The sequence below is a fragment of the Ctenocephalides felis genome, unplaced genomic scaffold, assembly GCF_003426905.1.
Source record: "Ctenocephalides felis isolate EL2017-DRISC unplaced genomic scaffold, ASM342690v1 CF-g0.4_SCAFFOLD_01492, whole genome shotgun sequence".
Lineage (NCBI taxonomy): Eukaryota > Metazoa > Arthropoda > Insecta > Siphonaptera > Pulicidae > Ctenocephalides > Ctenocephalides felis.
In genome coordinates this window covers 48,547,972-48,568,496 of record NW_020537646.1, presented here as the reverse complement: position 1 = coordinate 48,568,496, position 20,525 = coordinate 48,547,972, and the positions used below count along the sequence as shown (strand labels likewise).

At 31.5% G+C, this 20,525-nt stretch overlaps 1 protein-coding gene across 1 annotated transcript in view; it reads right to left on the bottom strand.

Moving 5' to 3' along the window:
• Nucleotides 1-672: 672 nt before the first annotated feature.
• The window catches only part of LOC113371502 (la-related protein 1), a 184,475-nt gene continuing 164,622 nt past the window's right edge, over nt 673-20,525 (bottom strand). Inside the window, exon 18 of the mRNA XM_026612125.1 lies at nt 673-1,053. Coding sequence (XP_026467910.1) covers nt 974-1,053 — 80 coding nt within the window. The 3' untranslated portion in view covers nt 673-973. The remainder of the gene's footprint in view (nt 1,054-20,525) is intronic.

Genomic DNA, 20,525 nt, shown 5'->3' with positions numbered 1-20,525 from the left:
AAGGAAATATTATTATTATATTCTAAGAAATGTCATATGATTTGATAATGGTATTTTAACATTTAAAAATGTCTAAGTTGCACCTAAAGTTTGAAACGGTCAATTTCACCAGCGTTAGTAGGTTTAGTGTTAAGCAACAAATCAATCATAAAATATAAAAATTTTAAATATTGTTCAATTTGACCGCGCCTCAGTATAAATAGGTATTCAAAATTGTCGGTAGGTTTATGTAAAAAAGTTAAATCTGTTGTAATCTAAAGTATTTTGAAATGAAAACCATTTTCTAAAATATAAGTTCATTCTCTACTATACAAATAATAATATTACAAATTACATGTTCCATACACAGTGTTATTAAAGACAATAATATTATGTATTATAAAAATCAACTATATACTATAAAACCTTAAGTAACATTTTAAATTTATGTTATGCTGAACTTATATAACTAAACTAATTGTTACAACAATAGAATTATTTTAGGCTAAACTTCAATAAAGTCCAAATATAAAATTAAAAATGTATATTCAAAAATTTACATATACTGAGTTACCTTTGCAAATGCATGGACATATAACTCAATTGCTTAGGATAATAACTCAAATATCAAATATTAAAAATAATATTTTTTTTGTTAATAAATTTCATTTTTGCAAGTCTTTATCTTTTTTTTAGTTTCCCAAAGTTGATTTTGACATTGTACTTAATAAGTATGTCAAGTATGCAAATGATTAATTTAATTAATTCTTGGTGAAATTATATCAATCTCAAACACAGAACTAGATCTAAGTATTAATTACAGATAAAATTATTATAACAATAATATATACTTATATCTATTTTCATCTAATCAGCCAAATAACCAATATATATTATACAACAATCTTCAGTGTGGACTATATAGTAGCATAAATGATTTCATTCAAATATTACTGATATCCGCTTTTGATTGATATTCTCGCTAATTGAAACATTATTTGGATTTGTCATTAGAACTACTTGGTCCAACTAGTATTTTGCTTGATTGCCTTTCAGAATTACTTTTCGCATTACCTGAAAATAAAATCAAAAGTATAAACATGTAAACGTATGTGCAAAATTTTGTGTTTGACCAAATCTTATTTTTCAACCATTGATTTCAACACTTTCACGGACGTGAATGCTGTAACATTCATTATCATTGTAATGCATGATTCCTATAGCATTAATATAATAGTATATAATAGTATATAACGTAAAATATAACAATTGTTATATATGAATTTCAATTGTTAAATTTAATCTGACTACCCTCTGAGTTATAGTTATCAGATCATAATATACTACCCCTCATAAATAGGGTTTAATCAAATTTAGGATATCATAACCAATTTAAAAATAAAAAAATAATATGACTGTCAATTTTTGTACCTTGCTGAAACTTTTACTGTCCTTGAACGTGTTGAGATAAAGGTGACCATAGTTTTTTAAATCAAAACCGTGACGATAACTTTTAGTTACGCTAATCCAAAATGAGACAGGGGGCTCATTTACTAGCTGTAAGTGGAATTCTGTCTTAAGGCAATTAAGGCATCGTGCCTTAAGGCAAATTACTGGAACTTCCCGTACCAAAAATTATTATTTTTTTAAAAACAATTAACATTTTTGAAAAAATTTTACTTCAAAAAAATTAGATCTTTGAGAAACTATAAATTTGACAAAAAATTACTTTTTAAAAAAAAAAAATTTTTTTTAAAACAAAATTTTTTTGAAAAGAAAAATGTTTTCTTCATTTTGACATGTTTTGGAAATTCTAAACTTTTTTTCAAAGCAATCGTATTGCTTGAACTGCATAGAGACGAAATGTCAAAGCGCGCAAGTCGAAAAAATGCCGTGCCGCCGTCGAACGCATAAGCATTGGTACGGAACCCATAGAAATGTAAAAAAAAATTATACTTATTGCTAAAATCTCTATAAAATATCTGATAATTTGATGTGCATATGTCTAATGATCATTTTTAACCGCCAGATGGCATTTTTTTTACTTTTTTCATTAGATCTCCGAAACCGCTAGACCTGCCTTCATGAAAATTTGATCAGTTCTTCATTTTGTCAATGCAAGTAAAATGTTGGTGTAAAACGGCACTTTTTGCCCCGTATTTTCGGAACGGATAGACCTGCCTTCGCCAAAAACTAATCACCACGTCTCCTTATCAATACGAATCGAATGTTTTTTGAATTATTCAAATCGGTTGATCCGTGTTCCCGAAATCGTCGACGAAATTTTGTATCCGAACATACATACATACACGCACACACACACACACACATACATCCATTTTTTCTAAGGTTTGTCAAAATGTTCAGAAGGTTTTGAAACGTAAAGATACATAAAATTTTTCATTTTCGTTTTTTTGCGATTACTATAACTTGCCCTACGGGAAGTTAATAATAAATACTATTTAAGAAACAATAAAGATCTTTTTTTAAATGAATCAATATTTTTTAATCAGAATTACGTTAAAAAAAATCGTTTTCATAATTTTTGGTAATTTTCGTAAAATTGAAAAAAAAGGAAGAAATTATTAATGTTATAGACAATTTTTTCATTCAAAACGTGCAGTTTCATGTAAGCATACTCGTTGTATATATCATTTTCTTTATTCGTAATTGTAGTTTTTAACTTCCAGTAGGGTTAAATCACAAAAAAATCGAAAATGAAAATATTTATATATATTTACGTTTCAAAGATTTCCGAACATTTTGAAATACCTTAGAAAATATGTATGTATTGTATGTGTGTGCGTCTGTGTGTCGACGATTTCGGAAACACCGATCAACTGATTTGGTGAAGTGCTGATTAGTTACTGGCATAGGCAGGTCTAGCCGTTTCGAAGATACGGGGCAAAAAGAACCAAAAATGCTAATTCGAGATAATGAAGCATCTGATTTGAATAATTCAAAATACATGTTACTTGTTTTGACGAAATGAACAACTAGTAAAATTTTTGTAAAGTCAAGGGCTCCGGAGATCAAAAAAAAAGTAAAAAATAATGCCATTTAGCGGTCAAAAACAAACATTAGACATATGTACATCGTACTATCAGATATTTTATAAACATTATAATAATAAGTACAAATTTTGTAAACATTTATATGGGTTCCATACCAATATTTACAAATCAGACGACCAAACGGCACTTACGCGCTTTGATTTTTCGACTCCAAATCAGTTATGCAGCGCAATTGTTTAAAAAAAATGTTCAAAACTTTCAAAAATTTCAAAATTTCTCAAAAATCTAATTTTTTCAAAGTTTTGCAAAGTTTTAATCAATAATTTAGTTTCATGTATGAGAAGTCCGAGCCATGCACAACTAGTATTATCAAGTAATTGCAAATATTCAATTTAAACCTATGTTTTCGAATTCTCGAGACAATGATCCTAGGGCTATGGTTATTTTTTTAATTCGAAGTGTTCAAATTTTTACAGTACTTATATTCCATGACCTCATAAATCAGCTAGGGCTTCGCATACTTTATTATTTATTTTTTTTAAATTCGAGGTGCTCAAATTATATCGCGGCCTTAGAAATCAGATAAAATATTTCGGCTATAGTTTAAATACTTTAAAAGAAATACGCATTTGAAAAATGTGAATTTTTGAAAACACACCGCATGAAATACTTTACAAGGAATACGCATTTGAAAAATGTGAATTTTTGAAAACTAGTTCAAATAAAACTAAAATTAGTTCAAATACTTTGCGAGAAATACAGATTACATGAAAAATGAGAATTACATGAAAAATGAGAATATTTGAAAATGGTTTTGAGCGCATATCTCGGGAACGGTAAGAGATATCTTAAAAATACTTTCACTTTCGGATAGATATTTCGAATATTATTCACATATTATTATTATAGATAACACATCTGAAAACCTTTAAGATTTTAGATTAACCTTAGTTAAGATCGAACCTGTTTTTAAACCAGAGTTTCATTTTCGACCGAAGTCAGAAATAAGTATCTCATAACTGTAAACTTGCGTAATTTAGTTATTAAATTAATCTAAGTTATATAAAATGTATATATTGATTCAAATATGATAACTTGGTTGATTTGAAATAACTGAAGATGAGACAAACTTAGTCAGCAAATTGTCTAAATTGTACTGTCATATGTCATATCTCGCAGTTGATTAAAATAAACAATTATTCAGTTGCATTTAGTTTATCGTCTAAAAAATCAATCAATGTTAGAGATTTTTCCAAGTATAACTTGATATTGAAATCTCCGCCAAGAAATAATGGTATCTCATTGTGAATAGCATTTAAAAGACTTTAATCTTCATTAGAGAAATTAATAATAGCTAATGAATAATTTTTTTAATGCTCGTAATGTTACTGTATATATACTTATATACAGTAACACAGTAATGACTAAATATTAATTCGTTCATTATTTATTCAAATTTATTTATTACCACTTCGTAATACTTCAATTTAATGATCATCGCATCGCATTGCATGCTTTGACATTTGAGTAACAACAGTGAAATATCATCGGAACTTATTTTTTGTTGAAAGTTGTCCCATTGTTCCCACAACATTATTAACTTCCCGAAGGAAAAGTTTGTTTTCATCAAAAAATTCGATTCGGTAACTTTATGTTTTCTCGACGTTTCAAGCCATTCTGAATCGAATGAGACCAAATTTGGAAAAAGTATGTGTGTGTAAACAGATTTTTTACCATAAATCGACGTTTTCTCAAAAACGCCTGGACCGTTTACAAAATTTTAAAAACCATTCGATGTATCTCGATGAGAAGAGTTTGTCAGTTTTGCGCTACGATCGATCTAGAACTGTTTCTTGGTAAATCGCAGAAACGTGAAACAATTTTCGTCCACGTTTTAGCCCGCAATTCTGAATCGATTTCAAAAATTCAAAAACCGTTCGAAAGAGAATGGTTGGGAATCGTGCTGATTAGTTTCTGGCAAAGATCGGCCGGGCCGTTTTCTTGTAATAAAGTGTTAGGAAAAATTTTTCGACGATTTTTATGATTTTTTTTTGACGGTAGATACCATAGTCTTATAGATCATATTAAAATATTACGGCCCAACGACAACTCATTTTATTTTTGCAAATTCGTCTAAGTTTGCAAAAACTAGTATCATTTTTTGGCATTTGACAAAATTAGACCTTTGATCGACGTTTTGTCAAAAACGCCTGAACCGATTTCAGAAATTTGATGTATCTCAATGAATACTATCGTTTGTCAGTTTTGTGCAACGATCTGCCGAGCCGTTCCTTTGTAATTTGGAAAAAGTGTTAAGTTTTTCGTCCACATTTATTTTTACTACTGAATCGATTTAAAAAAATCAAAAACTGTTCGAAAGATATTAGTTGGGAATGATACTGATTAGTTTTAGGTTTAAATCTACTTTTTTTGGCTATATATATATATATATATATATATATATATATATATATATATATCATGGTTTATAGAGTATGAAATATTACGGCCTTACGACAAGTAGTTTAATTTTGAAAATTCATCAAAGTTTGAGAAAATAGGTAGTTTTTTTGACGTTTGTTAAAATTAAAATTAGACGATTTACTTGGTATAACGATAGAGTACTTGATCTTAATGAATATACTAAACCATTAAAGTCCTACGGAAACTGGTTCAATTTTAGAATTTATTGATTTTTGAAAATTTGCTTTGAGAAAATACTCTGAGTTAACGTGCTTGTTCGTTTTCAATTATGTGTAATAAATTCACTCGGAATACTTTTTCAAGGCAAAATACCAATACCTACAAGTTTTGCCTTGTTTATAGAAACAGTAAACAATCAATTAATACTGATAACTAGAAATGATGCCAAATATAGAAGCTGTTGACAATGAATTATATTGAATTCATAAAATATCATCGAATATTTTACTTTGTGATTAAATTATTAAGTGCTCAAGCAGATTATAACTAAAGCGCAGAAAGAATAGTTTTGTTTCTATTCATTATTATCGTCACTTTCTATATATACTCCCTTCTTTTCTAACGAGTGTGAACTATATCATCACTGACGTCTACCCTTCTACATCAATATTTGATTTTTTATGGTATTGCTGACGTACATATTCATTTTGATCAGCAGAATGACATCATAACTACATACATATCTGTAGCAATAAATACTACAGTCAAATCTACCTTGAAATTACTTCAAAAATATAATACAACTCATTAGTTTCTTACGAGTAAACAGCACGACATCTTTACATGTTCTGTTGTTTTTTAACTTCCCGTAGGGCAAGTTATAGTAATCGCAAAAAAATCGAAAATGAAAATTTTTATATATCTTTAGGTTTCAGAGGTTTCTGAACATTTTGGCATACCTTAGAAAAAATGGATGTATGTGTGTGTGTGTGTGTGTGTGTGTGTGTATGTATGTATGTGTGTGTATGTATGTGCGGATACAAATTTTCGTCGACGATTTCGGGAACACGGATCAACCGATTTGAATAATTCAAAAAACATTCGATCCGTATTGATAAGGAGACGTGCTGATTAGTTTTTGGCAAAGGCAGGTCAAGCCGTTCCGAAGATACGGGGCAAAAAGTTCCGAAAACGGTAACTCAGTTTTTAAGAGAACGGAGCGTCCGATTTTAATAATTCAAAAAACGTTTTATTTGTATTGATAAGATGAAGAATCGATACAACTTTCATGAAGGTAGGTCCAGCGGTTTCGGAGATATAGAGGAAAAAGTAAAAAAATGAGCCATTTGGCGGTCAAAAATGATCATTAGACATATGCACATCAAATTATCAGACATTTTATAGAGATTTTAACAATGAGTATACATTTTGTTAACATTCCTATCGGTTCCGTACCAATGCTTATGCGTTAGACAGCGACGCGGCGCTTACGCGCTTTATATTTTGTCCCTAGGTAGTTAAAGCAGTACGATTGCTTTGAAAAAAAAGTTCAGATCTTCCACAATATGTCAAAATAAAGAAAAAAATTTTTTTTTCAAAAAAAAAATTTTTTTTAAAAAAAAAAATTTTTTTAAAAAATTTTTTTTTCAAAAAAAACTAATTTTTTGTCCAATTTATAGTTTCTCAAAAATCTTATTTTTTAAAACTAATTTTTTTTCAAAAATGTTAATCGTTTTAAAAAAAAATAATAATTTTTGGTACGGGAAGTTCCAGCAATTTGCCTTAAGGCACGATGCCCTAATTGCCTTAAGACAGAATTCCACTTACAGCTAGTTTTTCATTATAATTGTTAACGAGTGACGCTTTATTAGGCTTTTGATTTTCATTAAAAATAGATTTTGAGGACATAATCTTAAATGACATTTGACTTTTCGTAGTTTACATGGTTGCCGTAAAAGACACGACGAAACATACACGAGAGTGAGACAAGAGAACCAAACGCATTTAACTCGTTCCGAATGACGACATCGTTGACCAATGACAAATCAGTTTGGGCGTAACTCACTTCCCTTGTATTTTCTCTGATTTACAACCTAGTCACGAGTAAAGAAGTTTTACTTCAGAAACTATTAATTTACGTATATGATTCTATTTCCCAAATATTATCATATTGGCCATCTCAAAAATGTCAATATCTATACCAAAGATGTCAAACTCGCGGCCCGCAACAAGTGTTTGTGCGGCCCAACCAAAATATCGGAAAATAATAATATAAAATAAAAAACAAATCACTATCATATTGCAGGAAAGTGAAACGAAAGTGGTGCAAATAGGCGGTGATTATATCAAGGAATGCTCAATTCAAGCTGGTAAATAGTTTGTCTTTGCAAAGTGAAGCCTTTTAAATTAATTTTGATATTTCGAAATACAGTCGCGGAAATGGTAATTGATTCAGTCGCCAATTTAGCTAATTAGATAGAAAAAAACATTTATCAACCGATTCTGCCGCATAACATACAAATGTTATGGCAAGACCAAGTTATGCTCCAATTTCCAAACATTGTGCTACTGAATCATACTAAATACTATCAAAATGTCATGTATTTGCTGTGCATTCAGGCGTTTTACACATAAACTGCAACTGTCACTCGTATATTATGAACCTGACTCAGAAAGACCCTGTCATCTAACATCAATGTTTTTTCACATTTGTGCGGTTTCTAGGTTATGTTTTTTATCTAACAAACTGAGAAAATCGCCTGACTGCACAGCAACCATATAGCTTTTGTTATCATAGCCTTGCCATAACATCGGTTTGTTATGCGACAGAATCGGTCCCTAAGCTTCGAAAATTGCTCCTTTGTCTGTGATAAGAGCTCGGATTTTGTCATTTTTTGGGAAGAATTACTGAAACTATTACCGATGCTTGATACAACCACAAGCAAAGAGATGCTCACTTGTGCTTTTGATGAATTCATTGTTCAAACATGCATTATAGGAATTGTATTAAACATCATACGAGCCAAATGGTCAAAATAACATAGAGGTATCATTTAAGAATTGGCTAGTTTTAGTAACATTTTCGCCTGATTAGTAACTGTTTAATTGATGGAAGTCATAATAACAATCCTGTCAGATGTTGAGCATCATTGTCACAGTTTTGATGGAATAATCAGTTTAAGCGCGTATCACGCCTTCAATAGTTTATTTTAAGTGTGCTTTGTTATGTTTTCCGGAGCTTTGATTTAGAACCGATTTCGGTTCGATTAATTTCATTGCATTTATTAAATGTTTGATGAAATTATAATTATTTGTCCATTTTTGTTTAATTTTAAAAAAATGACATACCTATACAATATTTTCGCCTACACTACAGAATATAGATAGTACGTTCGAAGCCAAAAATAAACTAGTTGGTTTGGTATTTAGCCTTGAGGCAAGTTACATGAACTTCCCGAAATGTGTAAATAATCGACTTAATCAAAAAAAAATGTGTAAATAATATACTTCATTAATCCTACTTAAAAAAAAAACGATAATAATTTTAGCAAACTTTGACGAATTTTTAAAATTAAACTACTAGTCGTTAGGCCGTAATATTACAGTAAGTTCTATAAGACCATGATGTATATCGCCAAAAAAAATTCCATGAAAATCGGCTTAAATTTTTTTTTCAACAGTTAATTACAAGAAAACGGCTCGGTAGATTTTCACCTAAAATTAATCAGTACCATTCCCAACTAATATCTTTCGAACAGTTTTTGATTTTTTAAAATCGTTCGGTAGGATGAGCTTAAATGTGGATGAAAAGTTTTTTTCAAATTACAAAGAAACGGCTTGGCAGATCGTCGCACAAAACTGACAAACGATAGTTCTCACCGAAATACATCAAATGGCTTTTAAATTTCTAAAATCGGTTCAGGCGTTTTTGAGAAAACGTCGATCAAAAGTCTAATTTTGACAAATGCCAAAAAGATCATACTGATTTTTGCAAACTTTGACGAATTTTTAAAGCTGAACCAGTTGTCGTAGGGCCGTAGTATTTTAGTATGATCTAGAAGACTATGGTATCTATCGTCAAAAAAATAATCATAAAAATCGTCGAAATTTTTTTTTTAAAAACTTTATTACAAGAAAACGGCCCGGCCGATCTCTACCAAAAACTAATCAGCACGATTCCCAACCAATATCTTTCGAACGGTTTTTGAATTTTCAAAATCGATTCAGAATTGCGGGCTAAAACGTAGACGAAAAATTTTTCACTTTTCTGCCATTTATGAAGAAACGGCTTGGCCGATCGTCGCACAAAACTGACAAACAATAGTTCTCGTCGAGATACATCGAATGGCTTTTAAATTTTTGAAATCGGTCCAGCCGTTTTCGAGAAAACGTCGATTTACGGCAAAAAATCTGTTCACATACACACACGCACACACGCACACACACACACACACACACACATACTTTTTCCAAATGTGGTCTCATTCGATTCAGAATGGCTTGAAACGTCGAGAAAACATAAAATTAGCGAATCGGGTTTTTTGATGAAAACATAAACTTCTCCTTCGGGAAGTTAAAAAAGATAATTGACTTTTAACTTCTATTCTAAATACTGTTGAAAACTGACCAAAGGATCCATCGGTTTAAAAAGAAGATTTGTATTTATTGCAAGCAATAAATGGCCGGTTTCAATTGGGCTCAACGTCATATACTGATGTTCAAAAGAAGACGAAGAGATTTACTTGTGAACAGTTTTCCTAGAAATTAGTACTTTATTACGTCTTTACTTTATATTTCATTTTGACCATTTCTATTTGATTGAAAGTCTATAACATTTTTAAATGCAAATGAATTTAAAGTGAGACAAAATGATGGAGACTGATTATCTTATCAAATGAATAAATATCATTAGAAAACAAAACACGTGAAATGATAATATAACCGTGGCACCTGACAAAGTTCATTTACGGCATTGAATTTATACGATTTTTTTTTTTTTTTAAAGTTTTTGGTAAAGATACAGTTTCTGATAGGATATGCAAAAGTGGTGCAAATAAGTGTAACGGGCAATTTTGATGGGCCGTGATGTTCTTACGGTAATGTTGGAGCAAGACTTTTCTTTGACAGCATCGGAGCGAGATCACAGAAAGGCTTAATGCAGCTCAACAAACCATTTCTGACCATATTAAGAAGATAGGATTTGAAGCAGATGATAACTGGGAATGAAAAATTTATTACTAACAAAAACTAGTTATTATCATTTGTTTTTGTTCAAAATTCAAAAGTGACGAAGATGTCAATATATATAAAAATGAAGTTCAGTATTATGTTAGGTATTGTAAAATCGGTAAAACGTTAAAATGACTGTATAGATTTGGCTAATTTTAGTCTTGAAAAATTCGTGCTAATCCATAGTTCAATTACATTTAATAGGATGTTTTAGATATATATTATTTAATAGTAGTAAGTAGTTTTGTTTGAAGTTTATACACAAAAATGTTATTAAACGGACTGCAAGTGTTATTAGAAACTCAACTTATTAAAATGTTAATATAAAAATGCACTTTTTGGCGTTATAGCACTCTTTTTTGCAAATCATATTTTTCTCAAACTCGGTACTCTGAAAGAACTCATTTTTATAATTTTATACTCCTTCATTGGTATTTAAAAAACACCTTGTAGATTATATTATTTCTGTATTTGTTATGTAAATCAAAAACCTAAAGAGTATGGGCGCATTGCCATATAGAATCGGCCCCACTCTGGTATTAAAATAATAAATATGCCATTTTAAAGGTCTTTTTGAAAAAACCGATATACCAATTTTAAATTTTGTATCTCACTCATTGATATTATGTGAAAGTTACCCCTTTTTTCAAACTTACTTCTTGGCGTAACAAATGATTATTTGGCATCGATTGTACTACATAATGTGGCCTAAGCCAATATGAACAGAACCACGTAAATTTTTTTTCGATATTTTTTATGATTACGCCAAAAAGTAAGTTTGAAACTAGTGGGGTGTATGGCATCGTGCCTTGGCAAATTGCTAAAACTTCCCGTTCCCGTACCGTAACGAAATGTTCGAGGAATACTGAATGTTTTCAAATAGACTTTTAACTTCCCGTAGGGTAAGTTATTGTAATGGGCCGAAAATCAGAATTGAAAATTTTTACATTTCTCGACGTTTTGAAGGTTTTTGAACATTTTGGCATACCTCAGAAAAAATGGATGTGTGTGTGTATGTATGTATGGATACAATTTTTCGTCCACGTTTTCGGGCGTACGGATCAACCGATTTGAATGGTTCAAAAAACATTCGATTCCTATTGATAAGGAGATGTGCTGATTAGTTTTTAGCAAAGGCAGGTCCAGCAGTTACGGAGATAAAGAGCAAAGAGTGCAGAAAATAGAAATCGAGTTTTTGAAAGAACGGAGCATCCTATTTGAATGATCTAAAAAACATTCAATTAGTAATGATTGGGAGAAGTGGTTATTAGTTTTTCGCAAAGGCAGGCCCAGCCATTTCGAAGATACGGAGCTAAATGTACAAAAAATGGCAGTTTTTCAGAGAACTAAGCGTCCGATTTAATTGATTCACAGAACTTTCTGCTTGTCTTAACAAGATAATTGATTTTGGAAAAAAAAATTAAAGTTTAAACTTTTTTTTTTTATTTTTTGTATATCAAAAATAATTCAGATTTAATTTTTAATTCTGACTATAGTTCTAATATACTTTACAAATAATTTCAACTTTGCAATTCAGTTTATATAATTCTTATAAATATTAGACAATGTTACAATATTTATAATAATCTATTTGAAAACATTCAGTATTCCTCGAACATTTCGTTACGGTACGGGAAGTTGCAGCAATTTGCTTTAAGGCACAATGCCACCCACCAAACTAGTTTTTTTTTTTATTTATTTTTCATAGCAAGCTATACAAAGTACATTCAGCTACATTTGTTACAGTTATATATTATTTGACTGTGTGAGAAGGATCGCTATCCTGCGATAGCGCCTTCATAGATGTTATGTTATATTTTGTAGTAAATCATTGCAGATTCTGTTTTTGAGACGCTTTGGTGGTAAAGGCTTGAGCAGATCTGACGCTGATACGTTTGGATGACGACTTAGACGAACTTTGTATTTGGTGCGGTAAAGACTAATTTCTTCTTCTATAGTTCGAATTCTGAGATCTTGATGTACCAACCAATTGGGAACGTATTTTGGAGCGTTCACGATTTTTTTCAAAATTTTATTTTGGAACCTCAAATAGATTATTATTAATATTGTAACATTGTCTAATATTTATAGGAATTATATAAACTGAATTGAAAAGTTAAAATTATTTGTTTAAAGTATATTAGAACTAATAGTACGGGAGGTAGCAACGTTTTCGAGCAAGCATTTTAGTCAGGCTGGTTTTTTTTGGTTTTGCGCAGCCAACTTTTACGGCGCGATTTCAAAACTTTGAAAGCATTTTAGTCAGTACAATTTTCATTTTTTTGACTTCGAATAGGTTCACCAGACTCACATTTTTTGTTGCCAGACATTTTGGGCGCTGCCAAATATGTGCAAGACGCCAATTTATTCATTAATTTTTTTTAAAATTCAAATCATTTTAGTCCGTCTGTAATTTTAATATTATGTTCATTAAGGGTCAAGAAACATAAAATTAATTTGCCAGACGTTTCTGTGGATTTTAAGCATGTCTGGCAACAAAAAAGTCTGGCAATATGATACCAGTAGACAGAGTGAGACAATCGCCAAATACATTGGCGCGAATGAAACTATTATACTCGTAAGAGCACATTACGTGTACTAGCCAGAAAACCATAAGAAAAATCAAGTAACTATGTTAGACACATGTGTTTATTATAAACTTCTCTGCAAAATTGTGTTTATACAATTTTTCTTTAGAATCACCGTTTCTGACAAATTGCCAGCTGAAAAGTTTAAAAAAAAATCATTATATGCAGCCTTTATACGTCATCGAAGGTAAATTATGAGTGAATAATAAGAATCCGTTGATTTGGATAGATGAGTTTAATGAGTCTTTTGATATATCAAATTGTAGTATCAGTCTTTAATTAGCTTCTTCCTGGTGCAATACCTGCCAGATTTATTGTCCTAGTGTGGGAGGGTTGCATAACTGATTGTTTTGAAGTAATTGAACGAAATAATTATGTATAAATGAATGCGAGGCGTGTTATAACATCTAAAGTGTTTCAACAGTTTTATCATATTGAATAAATGGGCCAGTTTCTAGTACCAACATTTGAGAAGGAAGATAAACTGTAGCTACATTATTATATTATTGCATCATTGAGCCATAAGACGAATAAATCTGTATAATAGACGTTTTTATTCGTTGTTGAAAAAATGACATTCCCAATTATAATCTTGATTTAGGAGACCTAGGCCGAATAACAATCATTATATAGTGATACATATTGATCTAAAATGATCCCATTTAAATTTTTGAATTATTAAATACACTTCGACTTTTAAAAAACATTGCTCAAAGCTAAAAGCTAAAAGAACAACCACACAAACGTCTGGCAAATTAATTTTATGTTTCTTGACCCTTAATGAACATAATATTAAAATTATAGACGGACTAAAATGATTTGAATTTAAAAAAAAATAATGAATGAATGGCGTCTGGCACATATTTGGCTGCGCCCAAAATGTCTGGCAACAAAAAATGTGAGTCTGGTGAACTTATTCGAAGTCAAAAAATGAAAATTGGACTGACTAAAATGCTATAGACTCGTATCATATTGCCAGACATTTTTGCTTGCCAGACATGGTTAACAACCGCAGAAACGTCTGGCAAATTAATTTTATGTGTTTTTACCCTTAACGAACATAATACTAAAATTTCAGACGGACTAAAATGATTTGAATTTTTAAAAAAATTAATTATTAAATTGGCGTGTGGCACATATTTAGCAGCGCCCAAAATGTCTGGCAACAAAAAATGTGAGTCTGGTGAACCTATTCGAAGTCAAAAAAATGAAAATTGTACTGACTAAAATGCTTTCAAAATTTTGAGATCACGCCGTAAAAGTTGACTGCGCACTAATTAACGCAACCACTTGCAGCTGCCAGACGGCCCGTACTCTAACCGAGAGAGCACTAAGGACCACATACCAAAAAACCAGCCTGACTAAAATGCTTGTTTTGAAAACGTTGCTGCCTCCTATACTATATAGTCAGAATTAAAAATAAAATCTGAATTATTTTCGATATACAAAAAAAAATTTTTTTGAAAAAAAAAGTTGAAATTTTTTTTCCAAAATCATTTTTTTTTGTTAAGACAAGCAGAAAGTTCTTTGAATCATTTAACCCCTTCACTTACGAGCCAATATCCAAATTTACGGGCCCAAAGCGACACTAAGGTTGTTCGCACGCAGTGACATACAACTTTGCTCAGCGTTCGAAACTGAACAAATCACAAAATTCCTATATAGTTTCTATATGCACGTGATCGGTACAATTAACTTTGCAAGATGTTTAATAAATAATTACGTTGATTCTTAAATAAAAATAAAAAAATTATTATTACAAATATATAAATTTATACATATAATTATAAATTTATATATTTGTGCGAAACGTACAATGTCACTACCACTGCCAGTACTACTGGTAGCAAAATTATCACTGCTTTGTAAATCATCACTAATCATTTTTTAATACATTATAATGGGTAATTTTATTATAACTTCTTATAAACGATGTATGTATATGCCTCACCAAATTTCGGAAATTTTTCATTTATGTTTCGTCCGGTAGACTTACGACGTCTCTAAGGCGTCATATTTGTGTTTGGGCCTAATACCGTGCAACGCCTATGAGGCGTCATATTTGTGTTTGGGCCGATAACCTTGCGACGCCTCTGAGGCTTCTTTGTAAGCGAAGGGGTTAATACATTATAGTGGGTATTTTATTAAAACTTCTTACAAACGATGTATGTATATGCCTCATAAGGTTTCGGAAACATTTCATTTATGTTTCGTCCGGTAGACTTACGACGACTCTAAGGCGTCCTATTCGTGTTCGGGCCGATAACCTTGCGACGCCTCTGAGGCGTCATATTTGTGTTTGGGCCGATAACCTTGCGACGCCTCTGAGGCGTCTTTGTAAGCGAAAGGCTTAAATCGGACGCTTAGTTCTCTCAAAAACTGCCATTTTTTCCACATTTAGCTCCGTATCTTCGAAATGGTTGGACCTGCCTTTGCCAAAAACTAATAAACACTTCTCCCAATCATTACTAAGTGAATGTTTTTTAGATCATTCAAATTGGATGCTCGATTTCTATTTTCTGCACACTTTGCTCTTTATCTCCGTAACGGCTGGACCTGCCTTTGCCATAAACTAATCTGCTCATCTCCCTATCAATAAGAATCGAATGTTTTTTGAACCATTCAAATCGGTTGATCCGTGCGCCCGAAAACGTGACTGGAAATTTGTATCCATACATACATACATACACACACATCCATTTTTCCTGAGGCATGCCAAAATGTTCAGAAACCTTCAAAACGTCGAGAAATGTAAAAATTTTCAATTTCGATTTTCGGCCCCTACGGGAAAGTTAAAAAGGAGCCACTTTCACATATTTTCAATGATACCTCGGCCATAAGGTGAGATATAAAGTTGAAAATTGGTACATCGTTTTTTTTTAAAAAAATACCTTCAAAATGGCGTATTTACTATTATAATACCAAAGTGGGGCCGATTCTCTATGGCAATGCGCCCATACCCTTTGGATTCGATCAAATAACTCGAATAACTTATTCCCAGTTATAACAGACAATAATTTAAATGAGAAGATTCGGTTGATAAGAAGATTTGAACACACCAGTAAAAATGTCATTGCACAAAAATACAAGTTGTCTGGAATCAAGTATTTTGAAAATCGATTATAAAGCACGCATATGTATAACCAGCCATCAACTTAATTCTTATGACTTTGCAATTGGGAGATAATCTTTGAAAATCCATAACAAAAGTATTTTCTTTAGTTGTTAGTTTTTTTTTGGGTTGTGAGCACTGTGATTTACGAGTCTTTAATATAAATATTAGCTATATGTTATTTAAATGTTTTATAAAATATAATGTTAATTTTAAGTGAGATTCAATAGTTTTTGTTTTCATATAACCACTTTAAAAGCTCACATCTGGGTGGGGTAAGCTTTCAAAGTGGTTAAAAGACAACTGAACATCAATCATGGTTAAGGTGTAAAAAATAAAATAAAGCAAATAAAAAAGAAAATTAAGTTAGATAGAGCTATTTTACAAATTTTATATTATATAAATTGTTATTTCAACTCCACTGATCATATTTCTGAAAAAATACCAGATCAAGATTATTTACATGTTATCTCTGTGAAAAATGCACCAATGGAATTTAAATTTTGCTTTAGTGAATAATGTAATTATTTTGTAAAATACCTTTAAAATTAAAATAAAACATTGAACATGTTTGCCACCTGGCCGTTCCAAGTTACCCCGCTATAGAGTAAAACGGATTGAATATCAAATTTTTGAAAAACAGGAAAAAGCACATTTCTACGATTATGAAGTAGTTGGCAGTTTTACTGAACATAGTCAGATAATTGTTCGTTTGATACGTGATAATTATTGTGATATAATTGGTTTGGTTTTCACAATATAATTAATATTTGAAAGTCAAATTGCATCTTCATTTTCTATCTCTCCTCGCAGAAACTTGAAAGTTTTGTATAAGCTCAGTACTATTGTTAACAATTGTACACAATATCCATAATTCAAGAAGAATATGAAAATCTTGAAATGTCATCAGTATTTGCTTAATTGGAGTTTGTAATGAATATAGACCAAAAAGACATGGGTTGGAGTATACCATGTTTTCCATAGAGAGTCTTCCAGTTTGATTGTATTAACAAAATATGAACAAACGAATATTGTTTATATAAATTATATGATATTAAACAAGTAGACTTTGAGGTTTATTGTTTTTATTATATCTTATTGTATATTGCATTCAAACAACACATCCTTACACTTAAAATAAAGTATCAAATATTTTGATTCTCTAGAAATGGTTCAGAAATACCTTACTTAGCAAAACGACGTTTGTCGGGTCAGCTAGTCGTCTTATACATAAAAATGAAGTTCGGTATTATGTTAGGTATGGTAAAACGTTAAAATGGCTATACGGATTTGGCCAGTCTTAAACCTGAATAATTCCTTTTAATTCAGAGATTGTGCGAAAGGTGAGGTATTACTTTAAAACCGCACAGAATATTTAATTTTTTTTGTGTTGTTTGTTTTTTGGGTTGTGTGCACTGTGGTTTAGAATACGAGACCTTAATATCAATTTTAACTATATGTTATTTAATTGTTTTATAAAATGTAATGCTAATTTTAATTGAGTTTAATTTGAGTTACACCTGGTTGGGGTAAAAAGGAACGACTTAACATTAACCCCGACAAAGAAGTAAAAAATAAAAAATAGCAAATAAAAAAGTAAAATACAGCAATTTTACACAAGATAAATTACAGAGTGGCTGATATGTATTGCAACCAAATTCAGACCGCTATCATTTCAAAACCGCTCATCAGACAGATGACAGATTTATTCCAGTGATTGTTCATTTAGTTGTTTACAAGCGTACAAAAGCATTTTGATCTATTGCATTCAGAAAAAAAAACTATTCGTGATGGAAGTCAAACGTGATATTGTGATTGCTTTATATTTGGCTAGCAAACCACAAGTAGCTATCGTTAGAGCCGCCCAGCATTTAAATGCGAAAAAATATTTTATTTCTCGTACCATATCTTGCGATCATGATACTTTCAGTATTGCACAAAAAAATGGCTCGTGAGCTTAATATATCGCAAAAACGGATACAACACATATTGAAAAATGAGCTTGGACTATGGCCATTGAAGTTCTAAAAAGTTCAAGAGCTCATCGATGCACAGAAAAAAGTTAGACGGGAAAGAGCCAAGTGGTTCCTTCGCTTGCACGAAAGTGGCTAAGTCACCGAATTTGGTTTTCTCAGATGGGAAGTCATTCAAAATCTAGCAGAAAAGTTAGTGAACAAACAAAATGATAGGGTTTACTTGCCAAAAAGGTCCGCTAAAAATTTGTACCTTAGATTGACCACCAGAACTAAAGCGCCGCCGACGGTAATGGTGTGAACCACCGTAACGGCCGATAGTGACAACATTCCGCTCGTATTCATCGACCGTGGGATCAAAATAATTGCCAAAATTATAGGGAAAATGTCTTACAGGCAGTATTGAAGCCCTGGGTAGACAAAAATTCTAGCCGCAGACCATGGACATTCCAACAGGACTCAGCACCATCAAACTCAGCACGCGTCAACCAAAAATGGCTTAAAAAAGAGGTTTCTCGCTTCATTTCCATAGCACAATAGCCACCAAAATCTGTGGATCTAAATTCGTTGGACTTTTGTGCCTTGGACATTTTGGAGAGTAAGGTTTGCCCTAAAAAAATACCAAAGTGTCGGTCATCCCAAGAAAGCGCCTCGCCGGCAAATACCCTGGAGCCACTTTCGTGCAGCGTATTATGATTTTTTCTGCCTTTTGAAAACCATAATTCGTGCCAAAGGTGGCCAATTAGAACAAATCTAAACTGCTTCTAAAATTTGATGTTATTTCTGACATTTTTGCTTTTGAACAATGAAATTTAAGATGAAAATAACAAAAACCCACCCTGCATATAAATAGCTATTACAACTCCTCTGATAAATTGCTGATAAACCAGATTAAGGTTATTTAGAGTGTTATTGGTGTAAACAATGATCCATGGAACTTATATTTTGCATTAGATGAATAATGCAAAATATAATTTTGTAAAATACCTTCAAAATTAAAATAAGATATTGAATCCGTTTGTCATTTGGGCGTCCCAAGTTACCCCCTACCTATGAGGTAACTTGGGACGCCCAAGAAAAACAGTTACCAGTGGGATGGGTGGCATCGTGCCTTAAGGCAAATTGCTGGAACTTCCCGTACCGTAACAAAATGTTCGAGGAATACTGAATGTTTTCAAATAGATTATTATAAATATTGTAACATTGTGTAATATTTATAAGAATTATATAAACTGAATTGCAAAGTTGAAATTATTTGTAAAGTATATTAGAACTAAAGTCAGAATTAAAAATTAAATCTGAATTATTTTCGATATACAAAAAATTAAAAAAATAAAAAAAAGTTGAAACATTTTTTTTTTTCCAAAATCAATTATTTTGTTAAGACAAGCAGAAAGTTCTTTGAATGAATTAAATCGGACGCTTAGTTCTCTCAAAAACTGCCATTTTTTGAACATTTAGCTCCGTATCTTCGAAATGGCTGGGCCTGCCTTTGCGAAAAACTAATAACCACTTCTTCCAATCATTACTAATTGAATGTTTTTTAGATCATTCAAATCGGATGCTCCGTTCTCTCAAAAACTCGATTTCTATTTTCTGCACTCTTTGCTCTTTATCTCCGTAACTGCTGGCCCTTGCCAAAAGCTAATCAGCACATCCTTATCAATAGGAATCGAATGTTTTTTAAACCATTCAAATCGGTTGATCCGTACGCCCGAAAACGTGGACGAAAAATTGTATCCATACATACATACACACACAAATCCATTTTTCCTGAGGTATGCCAAAATGTTCAGAAACCTTCAAAACGTCGAGAAATGTAAAAATTTTCAATTCCGATTTTCGGCCCATTACAATAACTTACCCTACGGGAAGTTAAAAAACATTTCTATTATTATGAAATAGCTGGCAGTTTTATTGAACATAATCAGATAATAGATCGTTTAATTGTGTGTTATTTGTTGTGATATAATTCGTGTAGTTTTCTCAATTTTGAAGTAAAACTTCTTTAGGCGCGAGTAGAGAGTAAATCAGTGAAAATCCAACGGACGTCTGATACGCCGCAAACTGATCGATTGTTATTGGTCGTCGTGTCACATGCATAGAGAATTTTGGTTGTATGCGTTCGTCACTGAAAAGCACAGTTGTTTGGAATGTCATAAGATTTTAAGGTTAGACCGTAGTACAAATTTTGATTTAATAAAAA